Source organism: Triplophysa rosa, linkage group LG8 (assembly GCF_024868665.1).
Source record: "Triplophysa rosa linkage group LG8, Trosa_1v2, whole genome shotgun sequence".
NCBI lineage: Eukaryota > Metazoa > Chordata > Actinopteri > Cypriniformes > Nemacheilidae > Triplophysa > Triplophysa rosa.
The window spans coordinates 9,975,857-9,992,416 of NC_079897.1; the positions used below are offsets into that span (position 1 = coordinate 9,975,857).

General features: G+C 39.2%; 1 protein-coding gene across 7 annotated transcripts in view; it reads right to left on the reverse strand.

The window, feature by feature from the left end:
* The window catches only part of arnt (aryl hydrocarbon receptor nuclear translocator), a 31,573-nt gene extending 15,170 nt beyond the window's left edge, over positions 1 to 16,403 (reverse strand). For 2 of the 7 annotated variants that reach the window (XM_057339377.1, XM_057339376.1), the window contains exons 1-18: positions 16,066 to 16,403; positions 14,571 to 14,658; positions 14,343 to 14,381; positions 14,222 to 14,269; positions 12,687 to 12,900; positions 12,377 to 12,590; positions 12,197 to 12,299; positions 11,852 to 11,917; positions 11,690 to 11,775; positions 5,216 to 5,292; positions 4,674 to 4,808; positions 4,512 to 4,586; positions 4,218 to 4,369; positions 2,182 to 2,298; positions 1,848 to 1,929; positions 1,729 to 1,768; positions 1,399 to 1,498; positions 886 to 1,072 (exon numbers count right to left, since the gene is read on the reverse strand). In XM_057339377.1, coding sequence (XP_057195360.1) covers positions 886 to 1,072; positions 1,399 to 1,498; positions 1,729 to 1,768; positions 1,848 to 1,929; positions 2,182 to 2,298; positions 4,218 to 4,369; positions 4,512 to 4,586; positions 4,674 to 4,808; positions 5,216 to 5,292; positions 11,690 to 11,775; positions 11,852 to 11,917; positions 12,197 to 12,299; positions 12,377 to 12,590; positions 12,687 to 12,900; positions 14,222 to 14,269; positions 14,343 to 14,381; positions 14,571 to 14,658; positions 16,066 to 16,084 — 1,842 coding nt within the window. In that variant the 5' untranslated portion in view covers positions 16,085 to 16,403. Of the gene's footprint in view, positions 1 to 885; positions 1,073 to 1,398; positions 1,499 to 1,728; positions 1,769 to 1,847; positions 1,930 to 2,181; positions 2,299 to 4,217; positions 4,370 to 4,511; positions 4,587 to 4,673; positions 4,809 to 5,215; positions 5,293 to 11,689; positions 11,776 to 11,851; positions 11,918 to 12,196; positions 12,300 to 12,376; positions 12,591 to 12,686; positions 13,178 to 14,221; positions 14,270 to 14,342; positions 14,382 to 14,570; positions 14,659 to 16,065 lie in introns of those variants that run through there. The other 5 variants (XM_057339378.1, XM_057339382.1, XM_057339379.1 and 2 more) reach the window with 5 other exon arrangements.
* Between the last annotated feature and the right edge of the window lie 157 nt (positions 16,404 to 16,560).

Genomic DNA, 16,560 nt, shown 5'->3' on the forward strand with positions numbered 1-16,560 from the left:
CTCATAACAGCGAACACAGAAGAAACAAGCTGAACGGAGTTTCAAACTCATCATGTCACATCATTTAATGAAAAATTTATAGAAATGATGGGTCTGTATAAAAAATATATGAAGTAAATGTGTGTCAGCAGGGTTTTTCCTGCATAGAGAAATGGGAGGCGGCCGCCTCCGTCAAATGTCGTGCCACCTCAGGCTCCCGCCAAAATTATGTTGTGAGTCTTCACAAGAAATGCTGCGTGCATTTAACAGACTGTCATTTGTAACTGCAGTTGCGACATTACACCACAGTGGAGGCACTGTTTTGTTTTCAGCACACTGAGGCCCTAAAAAGAGTTGCAGAACAAGAGCCAGCCTGTGTTTCACGGGTGTTTGTTTTGCATCCAAGTACGTTTAATTTCTTGAAATTTATTAAATTAACATGACGTACATCATTGTGATGTCTTTAGCCTTTAGTCTTTAGCTTTATGTCTGTGCAGTTTGATCGTTGAAAATCAGCGTATACTGTACACAGTGAGTTCGCCAGTATGAACGCACATTGCGTTTAGAACGACTCACACACGAATGACTCATTTGAAACGATTCATTTAAACTACTGAACTTTTCAGTCACTAGCGAATATAAGAGATCATTAAATCATTTAAAGTGAACCACAGAGATTTTCTCTATGCAGGAAAAACCCTGTATACTCTTGATAACTTTGTTTGTTGCTGAACAGGGTTTTTCAAGCCATAAGGTTTAATGGTAATTAAAATATGATGCGGTAATACTAACCGTTGGATGTTATTATCACAGTAAACCATTAAACCGATAACCGTTACATCCCTAGTTAAATTACCTTTCCCACTACATAAAGCCGCTCTTTCAAAAAACTTAAAATTCCTATACCTGTGTGTTAAAGGCAGGTCTTGCAGCAGCCCAGACTCCAGGGGACGCTGTGGTTCCTGCCTGGGCCTGAATGGGGCTATTGTTGCTGGCGCTGGGTCCGGAGGGTGTGCTCTGGCGGGACATCTGCACAAGCATCTGACCAGCTGAGTGAGGGGTCTGCACCATCTGCTGAGCCATTCCAGCTGACCTGAGATCAAAGACACGTCAGTGTCAGAGTCAGTGAAATGAGGGCAGAGTTTGCCATTAGAATGTTTGGGTCCACACAACAGTATGTAACATTTGATATTAAATTGTAGTTGTAGACAAATAGTCAACATGATCCGAGTCTTCCTAATCATTCAGTTTTAATATGGTGGACAACTTATGTATAGTGTCCCAAAGAAACAACCACCATTGTATGTAACAACATTCAAAAACAGAAATCGCAAAAAATGCTGATTATGAGTATGATGATTGGATTGTGTATCTGAGAAGTATAAGGTGAGTGTGTGTGTGTGGGGGGGGGGGGGGTACCTGAATGGTTCATTGGGACATGCAGCATTGGGGAAAGACGCTGCTGGAGGATAAACTTGCTGTCCACTGGCCACACCCGGGGTGGTCAGAACCTTCGAATCTGACAGAGAGACAGAGACGAATTAATCACTTTGATTTGTTTCCATCAGTACACACAATGTGTATGTGTGCTTATATGGTTTACGAGAACACAAATGTGTGTAATGTAAAGTTTTCTGTGATGCTTAAGTTTAGGGAATAAAATATACAGTTAGGTACAGTACATAAATCATTACGTCTATAGAGAGTCCTCGTAAACCACATATGCAAGTGTGTATAAAGAGGCCTTACTGTGATCAGCGCTCACTACACCCACAGATTGCACTGGAACCTGACAGACAGACAGACGGTTATTTTTTCAGAAGGATGCTGGATGAAAAGAGGAAATCTTTTAGCTCATGTGCATTTACCTGAGGAAGAGCCACCTGGTTTGTCTCATAAACTCCGTCTCTACTCATCCCTCCCTCTATTTCCTGCTGCTGTTGCAATTGCCTATGAAAGAGAATGAATAAAACAAATATTTAGAAGTGTCTGGACATCATCACCGGCAAAGCTCCCACCACCATCAACCATCACACCCATCACCCGGCAACCTACAGCATTCTCAGGTTACCACAGACACCACAGCTACCTACGGGAAGAGAGCATGCTGGTTAATCTACCACCTAAAGCGTAAATAGGGTCACCCGAAAGAGAGATGAAGAAACGGAGGCCAAGTGCACCGCTGTGCGGGTATGCTCTCACCTGGCTGTCATCTGACCTGGATTGGGGGTAGAGTTGGGACTGCTTTGCCCCAGTGAAGGGGGCAATGCCACCCCCGGGGAAGAGAGGGGGGACAGCGAATCCTGATTTGGAGCTCGACTGTCACTCGAGGGATTTGTGGAGAGAGTGGTCAGGTTAAACTGGGAGCGGAGGTGAATTACCACACTCACTCTCAAGTACAAACACAGTGCATTAATGAATACAAGGAATAGTTCATACAAACATTACCATTCTGATTATTACAAGAATGATGTCATATGGGGTGTGACAATTTTCAACACGATCCAACAATCAATGTATGAAACAGCTTACAAAACGATTTTTTTTAATACGAAATGAATAGGATTCCCATGACTTTTGTCAGGGCTCGACATTAACGCTTGTCCGGGACAAGTGAATGTTTTGTATGGGCAAGTGAGAGAGAATTTGACTTGCCCGACCGGACAAATAACTTGGAAAAAAAACAGTGCGACGTATATGTAGAATAATAAGAATATGTGCATTAGACAGAGCTGCGTGTTTGTCGTGGTTGTGCTTGTTTGTGTGTGACAATAATCAATCCTGTTATTTAAATGTCATCTGGCTGTTCTGCGTGAATTATGTGCACAGTTTAACATACAACACGAGTGATGGTCGAGGATTTATCTGTGTCTGCACCGTATGAGGATATGAACACATGAACTTCATCTCCAGAGTTGCTCTGAGAGTTTATTTTATGATCGTTTTACTGTTTGAGTGAAGCTATCAGCAAACAAGCGTCTTCCCGAAGACCAGTCAAAATAAAAGTCCTGTTAAATTGAACACTCAAGACAAAAAATACTGTAGTGTACTATAGTATTTGCTATTGAAAATTGAAGTGCCCTTGTAGTAAATTGATAAACACTGTATACTATAGTAAAGTTAAAAAACAATATAGTAAGAATTTTACTGCAGTTTACTATAGTAAATACTATAGTATACTACAGTAATTTATGTGGACAAATATACCACTATTGTATAGTAAAAAAGGAAAAACACAGAACTTAGAAATATTAAAACAAATTTAGATAATCTAAAAATGATATGGCCCTAATTTATCCGTCTGTATGTAACATTAATGTCTTTTGTCAGTTATCTGCCTATTCATGATGAAATACACTTGCACATTTCTGCCTGTGCTACAAAACTTTAAACATCTCTAGCACCAGTGCTATGTGCAAAAAAAAAGATAACTTACAGCCTTAACACTAATAATAATTACTGCTTGCCTTTGTTTTATAGCAGTCACAGAGAGTAGGCCTATAACCAAATTCAGGCGGCCAAAGCAGACACTAGTTAAAATGCTTAGAAGCAAACTTGACCAATCTAAATCCTAAACAATTATATTGATTATATTATATTATAATTCAAATGAAATATCTTTTTTTATCTTTGGACAGGTAATTTTTGTACTCGGACAAGTGAATGACAAATGTACATGTCCGAAGGACAACCACATGACTGCATGTCACAGGGCTGCATGTCACTGTATAGTTTTATAAATTGATGTGGCATAAATAAATTATTCAAAGTTCACAGAAAAATCTCCATAGTTTTGTTTGATTTACGCAACTTGTTATTATCAGTTGGGAACTTGTTACATGTCATAACACCTGACTTTGAGGTACAATTTTCCCAGGTGCTCTTGAAGACAACAAAATTCTCCAAAAAAATTCAAGCTCAAAAAATGACAATAAAAACAGTCAATATAACTCATACAGTCTTCTTCAAGCTATAAGAAATTGAAATAATGTTAGAATTAGTATTTTGGATGAACTATACCATTAACAATAAATTGTAAAAGCATAAGTTACACACCGTAATGTCATTCTAGATTAAACAGCAATGAATAATATTCCATGACAATTTGAGCAAATTCTATATTTAAATCAATCGATTTGTGTACACATCAGAGATCATATGCTGTGGATAGAGAGCAGCGATGTCACGTGTGTGTGTGCATCTAGTTTTGTGGTCATGTGACGCATTGCAATACTCACTTCACATTGGCGTTGGTGCAGATGATGTACTCGATCTCCTCCGAGAAAGGGTTCTGGAAGGTGAAAGAGCTCGTTCTCATCCAGATCCACTCGCAAGATTTAGAGCGGAACCGAAACATCACAGACAGAACCTGACCTCGCAGTTTTACCACCTACAGTGAGGGTCAAAGGTCACTAACAAATTCATTCAAATTCAGGACACTGCTGTGAAATTTATTTTAAAGGCCTGGTGTGTCAGTGGGAGGAGACATTTATATTCACTACAGGATCTCATCATGCATCACAAACACACACCTGTTGAAGGCTGTCTCTCAGTAAGCCCTGGTCTTCTGAGTGTGCAAAGTCCAGAATGCTCTTCCCCAGTAATTCCTGTCACAACAAAACGTTGTTAGAAACTGGCAAAGCAGAAGTTTTTTAGCTACCCTAAAACCTGAGCTCCAGGCTTTTGAAGCCTACCTGAGGCTGGAAACCCACAGTCGCCAGACAGCGGTGATCCACGAATGTATAGATGCCCTGGCAGTTGTGGCGGGAAATGAATTCCACTGGTATGTTGATGTTATTTATGTTGGTGTCACCTGGGCAACACGTTACCTGGATGAATGCGCAAAAGGAATTTAAGGTGTCTGCCCTAAATAACTGACTTAACACAATGTTCAAGCTGCTCTTACAATGGAAGTGAATGAGGACGGGTCTTGCTGATTTTCAGAAAGGACAAAAGAAGCAAAATAAAAGTGACTCATATGACTTCTGCTCTATATTTTAAGTCTTAAGCCAGCCAGAAAAAGACTTGAAATAAGTGCGCTTGTCATATAATGCGTTTGCTGTGCATCATTTTTATGGTTTGATGCCGTCGAAGCATTTTATTGTAAGGAATAGAGCAGCATGGACATTCTGCCTAATTTACATGTTTTATGTAACCAAATCATAGTGGTCTGTGATAAAAGATGACAGAATATTCTTGATTTCTTCTTTTAACAGAGTTAAATATGAAAAAGTACCTGCAGCCTCCCAATGGCGACTAGACAGTAACGATTTCCCTGACTATTATCAGCCTCCTCATCAGAAAGAGTCACTCCTGAGAGAGAAAGAGAGAGTTAGTTGCTGTTATCTGATTGGACAGTGGGGACCTCGGCTTCTCTATGGACAACAGAAGCTGGTGTAAATGGAGGCCACTTCCCTCAGTATTGTTCGCAAACACATCCGAAATTCTTCAAAGGGACAACAGACGCTTCATGACTGTTATTTGTGTAGTTATAACTTGACCACAACAAGGACATCAGGCTAGGTGACAATATTTTAGTGCTATTTGCACTCTTGTATAAAAGTTTTGAAACGCTCATTCTTTATTCATATTTTTCCACATTTTTAAAAAACAATAAAGTCATCAATACTACAGAATGTAATAACCACTGAAACTAAAGAAAATATGCCGTGACTAGAAATGATGCAAATGAAATCAAAACTATGTTGTGTTCTAGTGTCTTTAAACTCGTTTTCTAATACAAACATAATACATACGTAAACGTAAACATAATACGTGACCCTGGACCACAAAACCAGTCTTAAGTTGCACAGGAATATTTGTGGCAAAAGCCAACATTGTATGGGTCAAAATTATATATTTTTCTTTTATGCTAAAAATCATTAGGATATTAAAGGGATACCTCACCCAAAAATGAAAATTCTGTCATCATTTACTCACCTTCGAGTTGTTCCAAATGTGTACAAATTTCTTTGTTCTGATGAACACAGAGAAAGATATTTGGAAGAATGCTTATAACCAAACAGATCTCAACACCCATTGACTACGATAGTAGGAAAAAACAATGGTAGTCAAAAGTGCCCCAGAACTGTTTGCGGTCCTATACATTCTTCAAAATGTCTTCTTTTCTGTTCAACAGTACAAACAAAAAGATAAAGTAATTTTTCCTACTATGGTAGTCAATGGGTGTGGAGATCTGTTTAGTTATAAGCATTCTTCCAAATATCTTTCTCTGTGTTCATCAGAACAAAGATATGTATACACATTTGGAACAACTCGAAGGTGAGTAAACAAGAACATCAGGCTAGGTGACAATATTTTAGTGCTATTTGTACTCCTGTATAAAAGATTTGAAACACTAATTCTTTATTCATATTTTTCCACATTTTTAAATAACAGTAAAGTCATCAATACTACAGTATGTAATAACCACTGAAACTAAAGAAAATATGCCGTGACTAGAAAGCATGCAAATGACAGAATTTTAAATTTTGGGTGAAGTATCACTTGAAGTAAAGATCATGTTTCATGAAGATATTTTGTAAATTTCTTAACGTAAATATATAAAAACTTTATTTTTGAGGGTAAATGCAGCAAAATCGTGAACAAAAATGGCCGGAAACATGCCTACAAACTTCACTCGATGCTGCCCGCTGTTTGGGAATTACCCACTCAAGTTTGGCATCTATGTAAAGCTTAGAATTTCAGCTTTGGGTTCATCTACTCTCCACAACGTCACTACAGCGGTCAGCCCATACAGAGCGTTAAAACAAACCTGCACCTTAGCAACGGCCTGCTACAGCGCTTCTAATTAAAGGACTCATTGTATGAGCACTTTCAACAAGTTGGAATGATTTATTAGGGCCTTCATGAAATGTCTGGAACATATTTTGCTTAAAAACACTCAATGGCTGTGTAAACGAAACCCTTTTTGCCTCGTCAAAAACAGCTATGCTCACAGCAACCCGTTTTGGTGCATGTCTCTTAAATGATAATGAGTTACAGCGCACCCCACCCCCCTTCTGAGCTCAGCGGAATACGCCCTTTTCACATGACGTCACGCATCTTCCGTTCTGCCGCGAAGCAGTGTATCATTACTTCCGCTAGCACTCCAGTTCATAAGGTGGCGGTAATGCACCTATAAGCTGATTTGCCAACCGCCAGTAAAACTCAAGAAGAAGAAGAAGTTACTTCCGCTAGCGCCTCAGAATGGAGTTTACCAAGTGGCTTGCACATCTGCCACAAATACGTCTAGATGATGTACAACGTCTTGCAGACAAATTTTCACTAACGACAAGATCAAAGCTAGAGAAAGGATACAAATTCTTCGTTGAACAGTACCTGTTTGATTATGAAGGTAAGTGTTTTGTTTTCTTTTTGTGTTAGTGAAGGTGCTAGGATAAGTACTTGAATACGTGTTCTGTCAGTTTTTTTTCTCACTGTTGTTAAATTCCAGCGCGACGGCAAAACGGAAGTTCTGCTTCTTCTTCTTGTTTGTTGCAAGACGGATGTTATGATACACTGCTTTGCAAAAAGGCGGAAGTTAAGTGACGTCATTGTGAAAAGGGCGTATTACGTGGATTTTAGCGCTTGTCGTTGACAAGTTATAACGTTACACACACAACGTGAGAGCATAACTAGTATGCTGTGACAGATTTTTCAGCCTCAGTACGAATGATTTGAGACGTTTAAAATGAAACTAACCGCAGTGTTCGCCCCTGTTCATTACCAAAACAGCTTGCCGCAGCTGAACATATTAGCCCGTGACTGACTAGCAAGCTCCCTTCGTTATCATATGCTAACGTTATCCTCCTATATATACGGTACATGTAACCAGAGGTGGGTAGTTAAACGCGCTACATTTACTTTGTTACATTTACTTGAGTAACATTTTGGAAAATATGTACTTTTTAAGTAAAATTAAAAGAGTGTACTTTTACTCTTACTTGAGTAAATTTCTAATAGAAAATCTGTACTTTTACTTCGTTACATAACTTACATTTGTGACGTTCCTACGTTCCTTCATTTTAAAATATGCTTTTTAAAACGCGTTGTTTATTTCAAGGTTGTCGTCTCTTTTTACGGGCATTCCCGAGTGATTGATTCTTTTGAGTCAATTCTTTCGAAAGCTTTAATAGAAACCATTGAATAGGCTAATGAATCAGTTCAAATGATTTGTTCAGTTCGCAGCACGATCTGAATCATCTGAAGCACGATTACTCGAAATTTAAGAACACGCAGAACACAAAGAGCGTTGGATGAAGTGGATATTAATCTATATCTATACAATCAAAACTGCAAATGTTCATATTGTTTGCCAGCAATGATAAATGCCCGCCATATGCGTGCACCCGCGCGACCTGTTTGTCAGACACAGCAACATGCGCGTTACCTGTCAGTCACAGAGACGTGGGCTTGCAGAAATATACATTTGAAGAACAGAAGGAAGAAAACTTGTTGATGGGCGTGTGGTTCACTGTTTACAAGTAAGAGCGTTTCACAACACACACGTGACACAACACGATCTTTGTTCAAAAGTGTGTATTTCATTTAAGAGAGCACTGCAGATGTTCTAGGTCATCTTAGCAAATGCTCTGAGTTTAGTTCATGCTTTAGTTTGACATGGTCTATTATTCTAAATAAGTTGTGTAAACTACATTGACATCAGGACTAGATGAAATTTACAGAAATGCTTGTCTCTTCTGTGTTTGTTTAATCTTTATTCGCTGTATGTATATTGCAAAGATATCTGCTCATGATAATTAAAAATATGGATTAAAATGTAATATTAAAATATTGGCGTTAACATTAATTTTATGTAGTAGGCCTATATAATCAGATACAAAGTAACTAAGTAACTAACTACTTGAGTAGTTTTTTCATTGCATACTTTTTTACTTTTACTCAAGTAGTTTTTAAAATAGTGATTTTTACTTTTACTTGAGTAACAATTTCTCTAGTTACTTGTACTTTTACTTGAGTAAAGATTTTGGCTACTCTACCCACCTCTGCATGTAACTAACGTCAATTCAGACAGTTGATAAATACTTACATCGGCAGCTTTGTCTCGTTCAGTTGGTCTCGATCCCTCTTGAGCAGGGGTGCCCAATAGGTCGATTGCGATCGACCAGTCGATCGCACAGGCAATGCTGGTAGATCGCAATAAATTAACCCGCCTAATATTCTTTTGTTAAATTTGAGTAAAATTTCATATCGTTCCCTCTCTTAATTTCTGTCTGACTTGCACTTGACCAATACATTTTGACAAAATAAATAAAAAAATGTTTTGTTTACTCATGACACTTACGCAGGCTGCTCGCGCCTTCCAAGAGCTTCTGAGCACAGAGCGTGAAATCGCGCAGCTAGCAGTACATGCTTGTTTGCATCTTGCATCTAAAATTCAAACCAATTTTAAAATGAGTGCGGTACCAACCAAAAAGTCAAAAACATACCATTTCCATTCGGAGTGGGAGGAAGATTTTTTCTTCACTATGTCTTTTTCTAAATGCATTTGTCTGATCTGCCAGACATGTATTGCTATTCCAAAGAAAGGAAACGTGGAGAGACATTTTCGGACACTTCATAAAAATTATGACAAAGATTTTCCTGCAAAAAGCGAGCTTAGAAGAGCAAAGGTAAAAGAACTGAAATCTCAATTATCTGGTCAGCAGTAACTCTTTACTCGTCCAGGCCAAAAAGCAAAAGCAGCCACGGAGGCATCATTCCGGATGAGTCACACCATCGTCAAACATAAAAAATCATTCCAAGAAGGAGAAATGATAAAAGACAATTTTGTCGAGCCAGCAGACTCATTGTTTCGGGATTTTAAAAACAAATCTGAGATTGTGTCCGCCATCAAAGCTGTTCAGCTATCAAGATCTACAGTTACGCGTCGTTGTGAATTAATGGCCGATGACTTGACACAGCAACTGAGAAAGGACATAACTGATTGTGAATGTTTTTCATTGCAATTAGATGAGAGCATGGACATTAGTGATACAGCGCAATTGTGCGTTTTTATACGGATGGTGTTTAAAGACATGACAGCGAGAGAGGAACTGCTGACACTTCTGCCTATGAAAGAACACACTCGGGGCGAAGACATTTTTCGGGCATTTAAGGACTTTGTTGACAAAACACAGATTCCGATGTCTAAATTAGTGTCAATCACCACTGACGGAGCACCTGCGATGGTCGGCCGTTCTAACGGTTTTATTGCCAAGTGCAAGGAGGATGATGCTTTTCCGGACTTCCTTAATTACCATTGCATAATACACCAACAATCTCTATGTGCGAAAATGCTGAACATGAAAGAGATCATGGATGTATGCATGAAAATAGTCTGTTCAATTCGTGCACGTTCACTTCAGAGACACAGCTCTTCCGCACTTTTTTGGAGGAAGCGGACTGCAACCACACAGATCTCCTGCTGCATACAGATGTCAGATGGTTAAGCAGGGGCAAATTCTTGGAAAGATTTTGAGGGCTGCTGCCTGAGATAAAGGAGTTTCTCCTGTCTACACATAATACAGAATACAAACAACTTGAGAACGAGCAGTGGCTTTTGGGATTTGGCGTTTTTGACTGTCCTGACTAATATTCTGAATGAGCTAAATTTAGAGCTGCAAGGTAAAGAGAAGATGGTGGTCAACATGATCAGCTCAGTTAATGCTTTCAAAAGAAAACTACGGTTACTCACATCTAAGCTGCAGCGCCACGAATTAGGCAACTTCCAAAACATTGCATCTGAACTTCACAAGCAAGGAAAGGAGCCAGCACAACTTGACAGTGAGCGCTACATTGATCAAATTGAAAAGGTCAGATCAGACTTTGACAAACGTTTTCAAGACTTTGCTTTACTTGAGCCAGTTGCTACATTCATGTGCTTTCCATTTGGAGATGAGCATGAGGTTGAGTCCCTGGCCACAGACATGGGAAAGTTGTTTCAGATGAACCCATCCGCATTGGAAGATGAGATTTTAGCACTGCAGACTGACATTGAGGTGAAGGCAAGGGCCAGTGGACAGTTTTGGAACCTTCTTGCAGAAGAGAAGTATCCAAATATCAGAAAATGTGTCACCTCACTGACCGCACTGTTTGGCTCAACTTATCTATGAGTCAGCCTTTTCTCACATGAAGATTATTAAGTCAAAACACCGGTCCACCATGACTAATGACAATTTGGAGGCCTGTTTGAGACTAGCTACCAGCAGCTACTGCCCAAATTATGCAAAACTGTCTGATTCAATTCAGTGCAAGTCATCAGAATAAGGTACATGGCCTGGCTATTGTAATCTGTTGTGCTGTAGATGTTTTGAGTTTAGTGTTAAAATTAATGATATCAGCACTGAACATTGTTTTGCATTGTTGAATTCCATGTAGAGAATACACGTTGGAAGTGTAATTAAAAAAATAAATAAATGTGTTGAATGTGTTTTTTAGTTGGTAGATCTTATCAGGTTTACCATTGTAAAAGTAGATCATCACGCAAAAAAGTCTGGGAACCCCTGATGTAAACACAAACTTTTATTCTGGATGCGATTAATCGTTTGACAGCCTTACTAAATAGTAATATCGACATTATTTATTTTCAAATGTTTTTGTTTTTCCACAGCTGGACGACAATTTCCACTTTTTTATATGTAACATCAACTGCGCAAACAGCAGATTCAACAAAATACCTGTGCTGCAGGTGTGTGAATGGGGTTACCTGCGAGAGGCCAGGACTTAATGTTGCCTGTGCAGTGCACAACCGCATATTGCGGTTCACCATCATTGTGAGGCCCCAAGCCATTCCTACAGAAGAAGAGACTGTCTGTCAGTCAACAGTCAGGTGTAGATGAAGTCTGAGTATGACAGAGCGGGGTTTTACCTGTTTCTGTTTCTCAGGTAGTTGAGTCTGTTCATGGACACTGGTTCTACTGGACAAACCCCACATCTGAAGAATGAGCAGACATAATGTTATGTTATGTTAGGTAGCATGTGTGCAAGCACTTACAGTGTTGTGCATGCATTCTGAAAGCCATGTGCTCAAGAACAAAGGCCTATTCACGAAAAGTCTGAATTTAGCACCTTTTGCTTAGTTGCAACCAATTCAGTGTTAAACATTTATTTGAACATCAAAGACACTTGAAGTGTCAGTCGCATGCATTACGTTAACATTTCTATACTTTGACTTGAGTGAGATCGGGCCCTAAAACAATTCTTCGTCTCTCACCTCATCCTGCAAATGAAAGAGCGGCGTGCACCTATACCCATCCTCACAGATGACTGACCAGCTTCTTTCTTCACCGTCCCTGTTTTCATATCCAACATCCGTCCTGCGGGGACACAAGGAGGCCGTTTACAACATAAACCCACTAATAAGATTAAAAGAGCAAACAGAGATGTTCCTTGCCGCTGTTGTTGTTCTCACTGGTAGAGAGCTGCTCTCTGAGCTTCTCCATGTCATCTGGATGAAGCTGGTCGTACAACGAGGATCCGAGCCAATCAGATTGCGCTTGGTTCAGAACCGGTGTGACGGAGTCCGATACATAAACAACTTTGCCGGTCTCGCATGACACGACGAACAGAAAACCATCAGCAGCCTCCAAAATCAGATGCTTCAACTCCTACAGTGAAAGAGAGTTAGGCTGTGATCGTAAAAGTACAATGGCCAATAAATGTGCACTTATCTGTGCACTAAGGAATCAATGGCCTTGTGTAACCTGGTCTGTGAGGAAGGACGGTTTGTAGGCTCCATCCGTGCCGGTGCTGCTGCTCCCTCTGAACGATTTCATGTGAGACACGGCCATGCGCAGGATGGTGAGCTTGTCCGGCTTTCGTGCCAACGCGCTGCAGGTGGGCACCATTTCCGACAGCTCCGTGATATAAGCGGTCATCTTATTTCTCCGCCTCCGCTCGATCTCGCTGTGATTCTCCCTGGGGCCAGGAGGTCATATGACGAGGATGAGAGATGGGCGGACAGACGCATGGAATCGTGGGAAAAGTAGGTGGGAAAACAAAGTAGGTAGAAAGACGGCAAAAACCAGGAAGGAGCAAGAGAGATCAAGACAGGGAAGACAGAGAGAAAAATGGATGAGTAAAGAAATAAGTCCTGCATCTATTTGCTGCTAAATGAGACGAAATGTGCTCATCTTTTGATGACAAATGCATATGAAAGATTTCATGAGAGCTGAAAAAAGCCTCTTCAAACGGCCTGAGAAAAGAAGACAGGGCACAGAAGGGGACGAAAGAGGGAGTGCTCAAGAGAAAACACTTGAAGTGCACGAAAATAAAGTGCGAACGTCAGGGAGTAACAGTGAAGTGAGCTAGATAAGTGTGTGATCTCCGCATCTGTTAGTCAATTCAGTTCATGGAGAGCATCTGTGGGATAATGTCAACTACAACAAAAATTAATTTTAGTTTAAAAAATGATAATCGTCATTTTGTATAATACGGGTCAGCCGCAACGAAATAGCATGAGACGTTATGACTTGACTAACTGTAGAAATTAAGACATACTGTAGATATTATAAAATGTTTTTTTTTTTACTATATTGCCATAAAACTCAATTAAACCATTTTATTAAAAACATGTATTTAGCGATGTAAGAGTATTAAGCTAAATATTTGGCTGTCACACATTTTGCGCTCAATCTTGTTGCTGTATGTTTTAACTCTGTTACAAAGCAGTAATGTAAAATTATTGATGATGCACGAGAAAATAACGTCATTACAATTACAAATATGTCGTGTTAGCTGTTAACATTTAACTTTAAGGAAACAGGTAATCCATAAACTATGGATTGCTGATTGCACGACAACTACAAATAAGCTATTAATAAAAAGTGATATCATCGCTGTCTGTCTGAAACCTTGTCACAAAAACGACAATTTTACAAGAATTGAAAAAAATATTTTGTTATTGGTTAAATATTTGCAAAACCCACAGACCAATAGTAATGATTTATGAAAAAAATTAAATCATAAAAAATAGGATACGAGTCCGATATCTCAAGTCTGCAGCAACAAAATATTGGGCTCAGTTACACCCTCACCATAGTGTACAAATTTAAAACTTCCCCATGAAGACACCAGAACTATTCACTGAGGTTTCATTGGATGAGTAAAATTCAGCTTTAACAGATTCGTGTGAACTCGTGAAAAATCCATCCAATCCTATTTCACCCACATCTCATTTTCCACAGAACACTTTTAATCTCTCCAAAACACTGCTCAACTGACTCATTCCGTTTCATACCTGGCAAATCTCTCTTTGTCATTTCCACCACTTCCTTCATCATCACACCTGAAAATAATCAGACTCGGTGATGAGACAAAATAACATGTTTTTTTTATTCAGGACACAGAGCATGACTAACCTGAACAATTTGCCTCCCTCATCATCGTCATAGTCAGAGCTGGAAGAAAGAGCAAGAATAAACAAAACCAAGGAAATTCACATTAGTCAGTAACTGAGTATATTACACAACTACAAGAACCACATTTAAACACTTCTCCAGCTATTCAACAGAAAAGCAAATAGGTCAAAGCAAAATGGACAGACAATGTTGCTGTTTGAGATGTTTTTATACATTAGCAAGACTTACGTGGCTTGTCGCTTGTTGTTGGCCTTCGGGACGACTGCACCGCTGTTAGAATGAGATCCAGCTGATGTTGCCATGACCTCAGACATATCTAAAACACACCACACACACAATAATATGAAACATCAGCATTATTCAGGAGTATTTTTCTTGTTTAAAACGAAAATCTGCTCGGTTCATGCTTAACTTTGCTCCAAATAATCTTGTAATTGTCAAAACGAAAATGACAGCGCAGGAACAAGTCAGACAATGTTTGGCTGTATAAAATTGGGTGGAACTAACTTTAACTGAGTTACTAAAACCTTAAAGGTATAGTTCACCCAAAAATATAATTCTGTCATAATTTACTCCCCTTCGAGTTGTTCCAAATCTGTATACATTTCTTTGTTCTGATGAACACAGAGAAAGATATTTTGAAGAACGCTTATAACCAGACAGTTCTTGGACCCCATGAACTACCATAGTAGGAAAAAATACTTTATACTTTAATATATATTTGTTGTTCTGTTGAACACAAAAGGAGATATTTTAAAGAATGTAGGACCGCAAAGGGCACTTTTTTACATAATGTATAATGATTTAATGATGCACCTCAGGCCCTCTAAGGACACAGATCAATGACTGTATAATTATGAATGACAGCACAGAAATTAACCCTTCAGGGTAAAAATGAATGAAGAAATAAACAATACAAAACAAAATCAGCGAAGGAGCGTGATAAACGTAGCGGTTATATATTTTAAACCAAACACCTGCTTCAGATTTTAAGAACACGAAAGAAGATATTTTAAAGAATGTAGCAAACAGTTCTGGGGCACTTTTGACTATGGTAGTCAAAGGGGTCCAAGAACTGTTTGCTTACAAGCATTCTTCCAAATATCTTTCTCTGTGTTCAACCAAACAAAGCCATTTTTACAGATTTGGAAACACTAAAGTGAGTATTTCATAACAGAATTTTCATTGTTGGGTTAACTATCCCTTTAATTTAACACAAATACAGATTACAAATCCATAAAGCAACTCATCCTTAGACCTAAACTCTTGCGCCAAATATAACCCCCTGTGCAACAGAGGACGGAAGCTTAACATTTAGATAAGTTACTAAGAGCAATCTAATGCTGCATGTATTAAAACAGACAGAGGCATTAAAATAACTTTAATAAGAGTTTCGATAGACAGAAGGATTTCGGAACATTACGTAGAGTCAGATCAAATGCAAATGTGTTGATCTGGGCCTTTATGACTGACAGCTGAAGCACACGCTGCTACAAGTGTCAGCAGGTCCGTGGCTCTTCACTAACAAATAAACACACATTCAGCTTTGACAAACAAACCATATAGTAAGTATTTGGCTTTATTAACTTGGTTTATATGCTAAATATGAACAGTTGTGCTAACAGCTGCTCGAGCTAACAAGATCAACTGTTAATTGTGTTTACAGTACACATATTTAATCGAATTAATTTTAGTCGATTATTACGCGTCTAATATACTGTACCTGGATCAGAAGATGTCATATCCGACAGGTAAAAGTGTTAGCATGCGAGCTAACGTCAACAAAACAACTTTCCCAGAAAAAATCCTCCCCGACCCAATGTTTGGTTTCCTTTAGGGTGCTGCTAACGTTATATTCCCTCCAAATCTCTTAAAAGTATTTAAAACCAGATGTCATGAATTCACAGCACCGAGTGTCATTTTCCTCGCCGACCCGAATGGACGGGTTTCATGTTTAATTTGTGTCTTTCTGTGACTTTTTAGCAGTTTTACAAGCCTCCTATCAAACAAGATGGCGCCCTGAGTCTTCCAGTCAGCAGCAGGAGCGCGTCAGAGGAGCAAAGCAACACTAGCGTCAGCTAGCCGCACCACTCTACATCCAGGCCCATTCCGTCTGTACTTAAACAAAACGAACTCTAGATGGCGACAAACAACGTATATGGATATGTCTAAACCGGGGCGTGGATTTAAAAAGTAGGCGGTACCTTCAAAAAGGGGC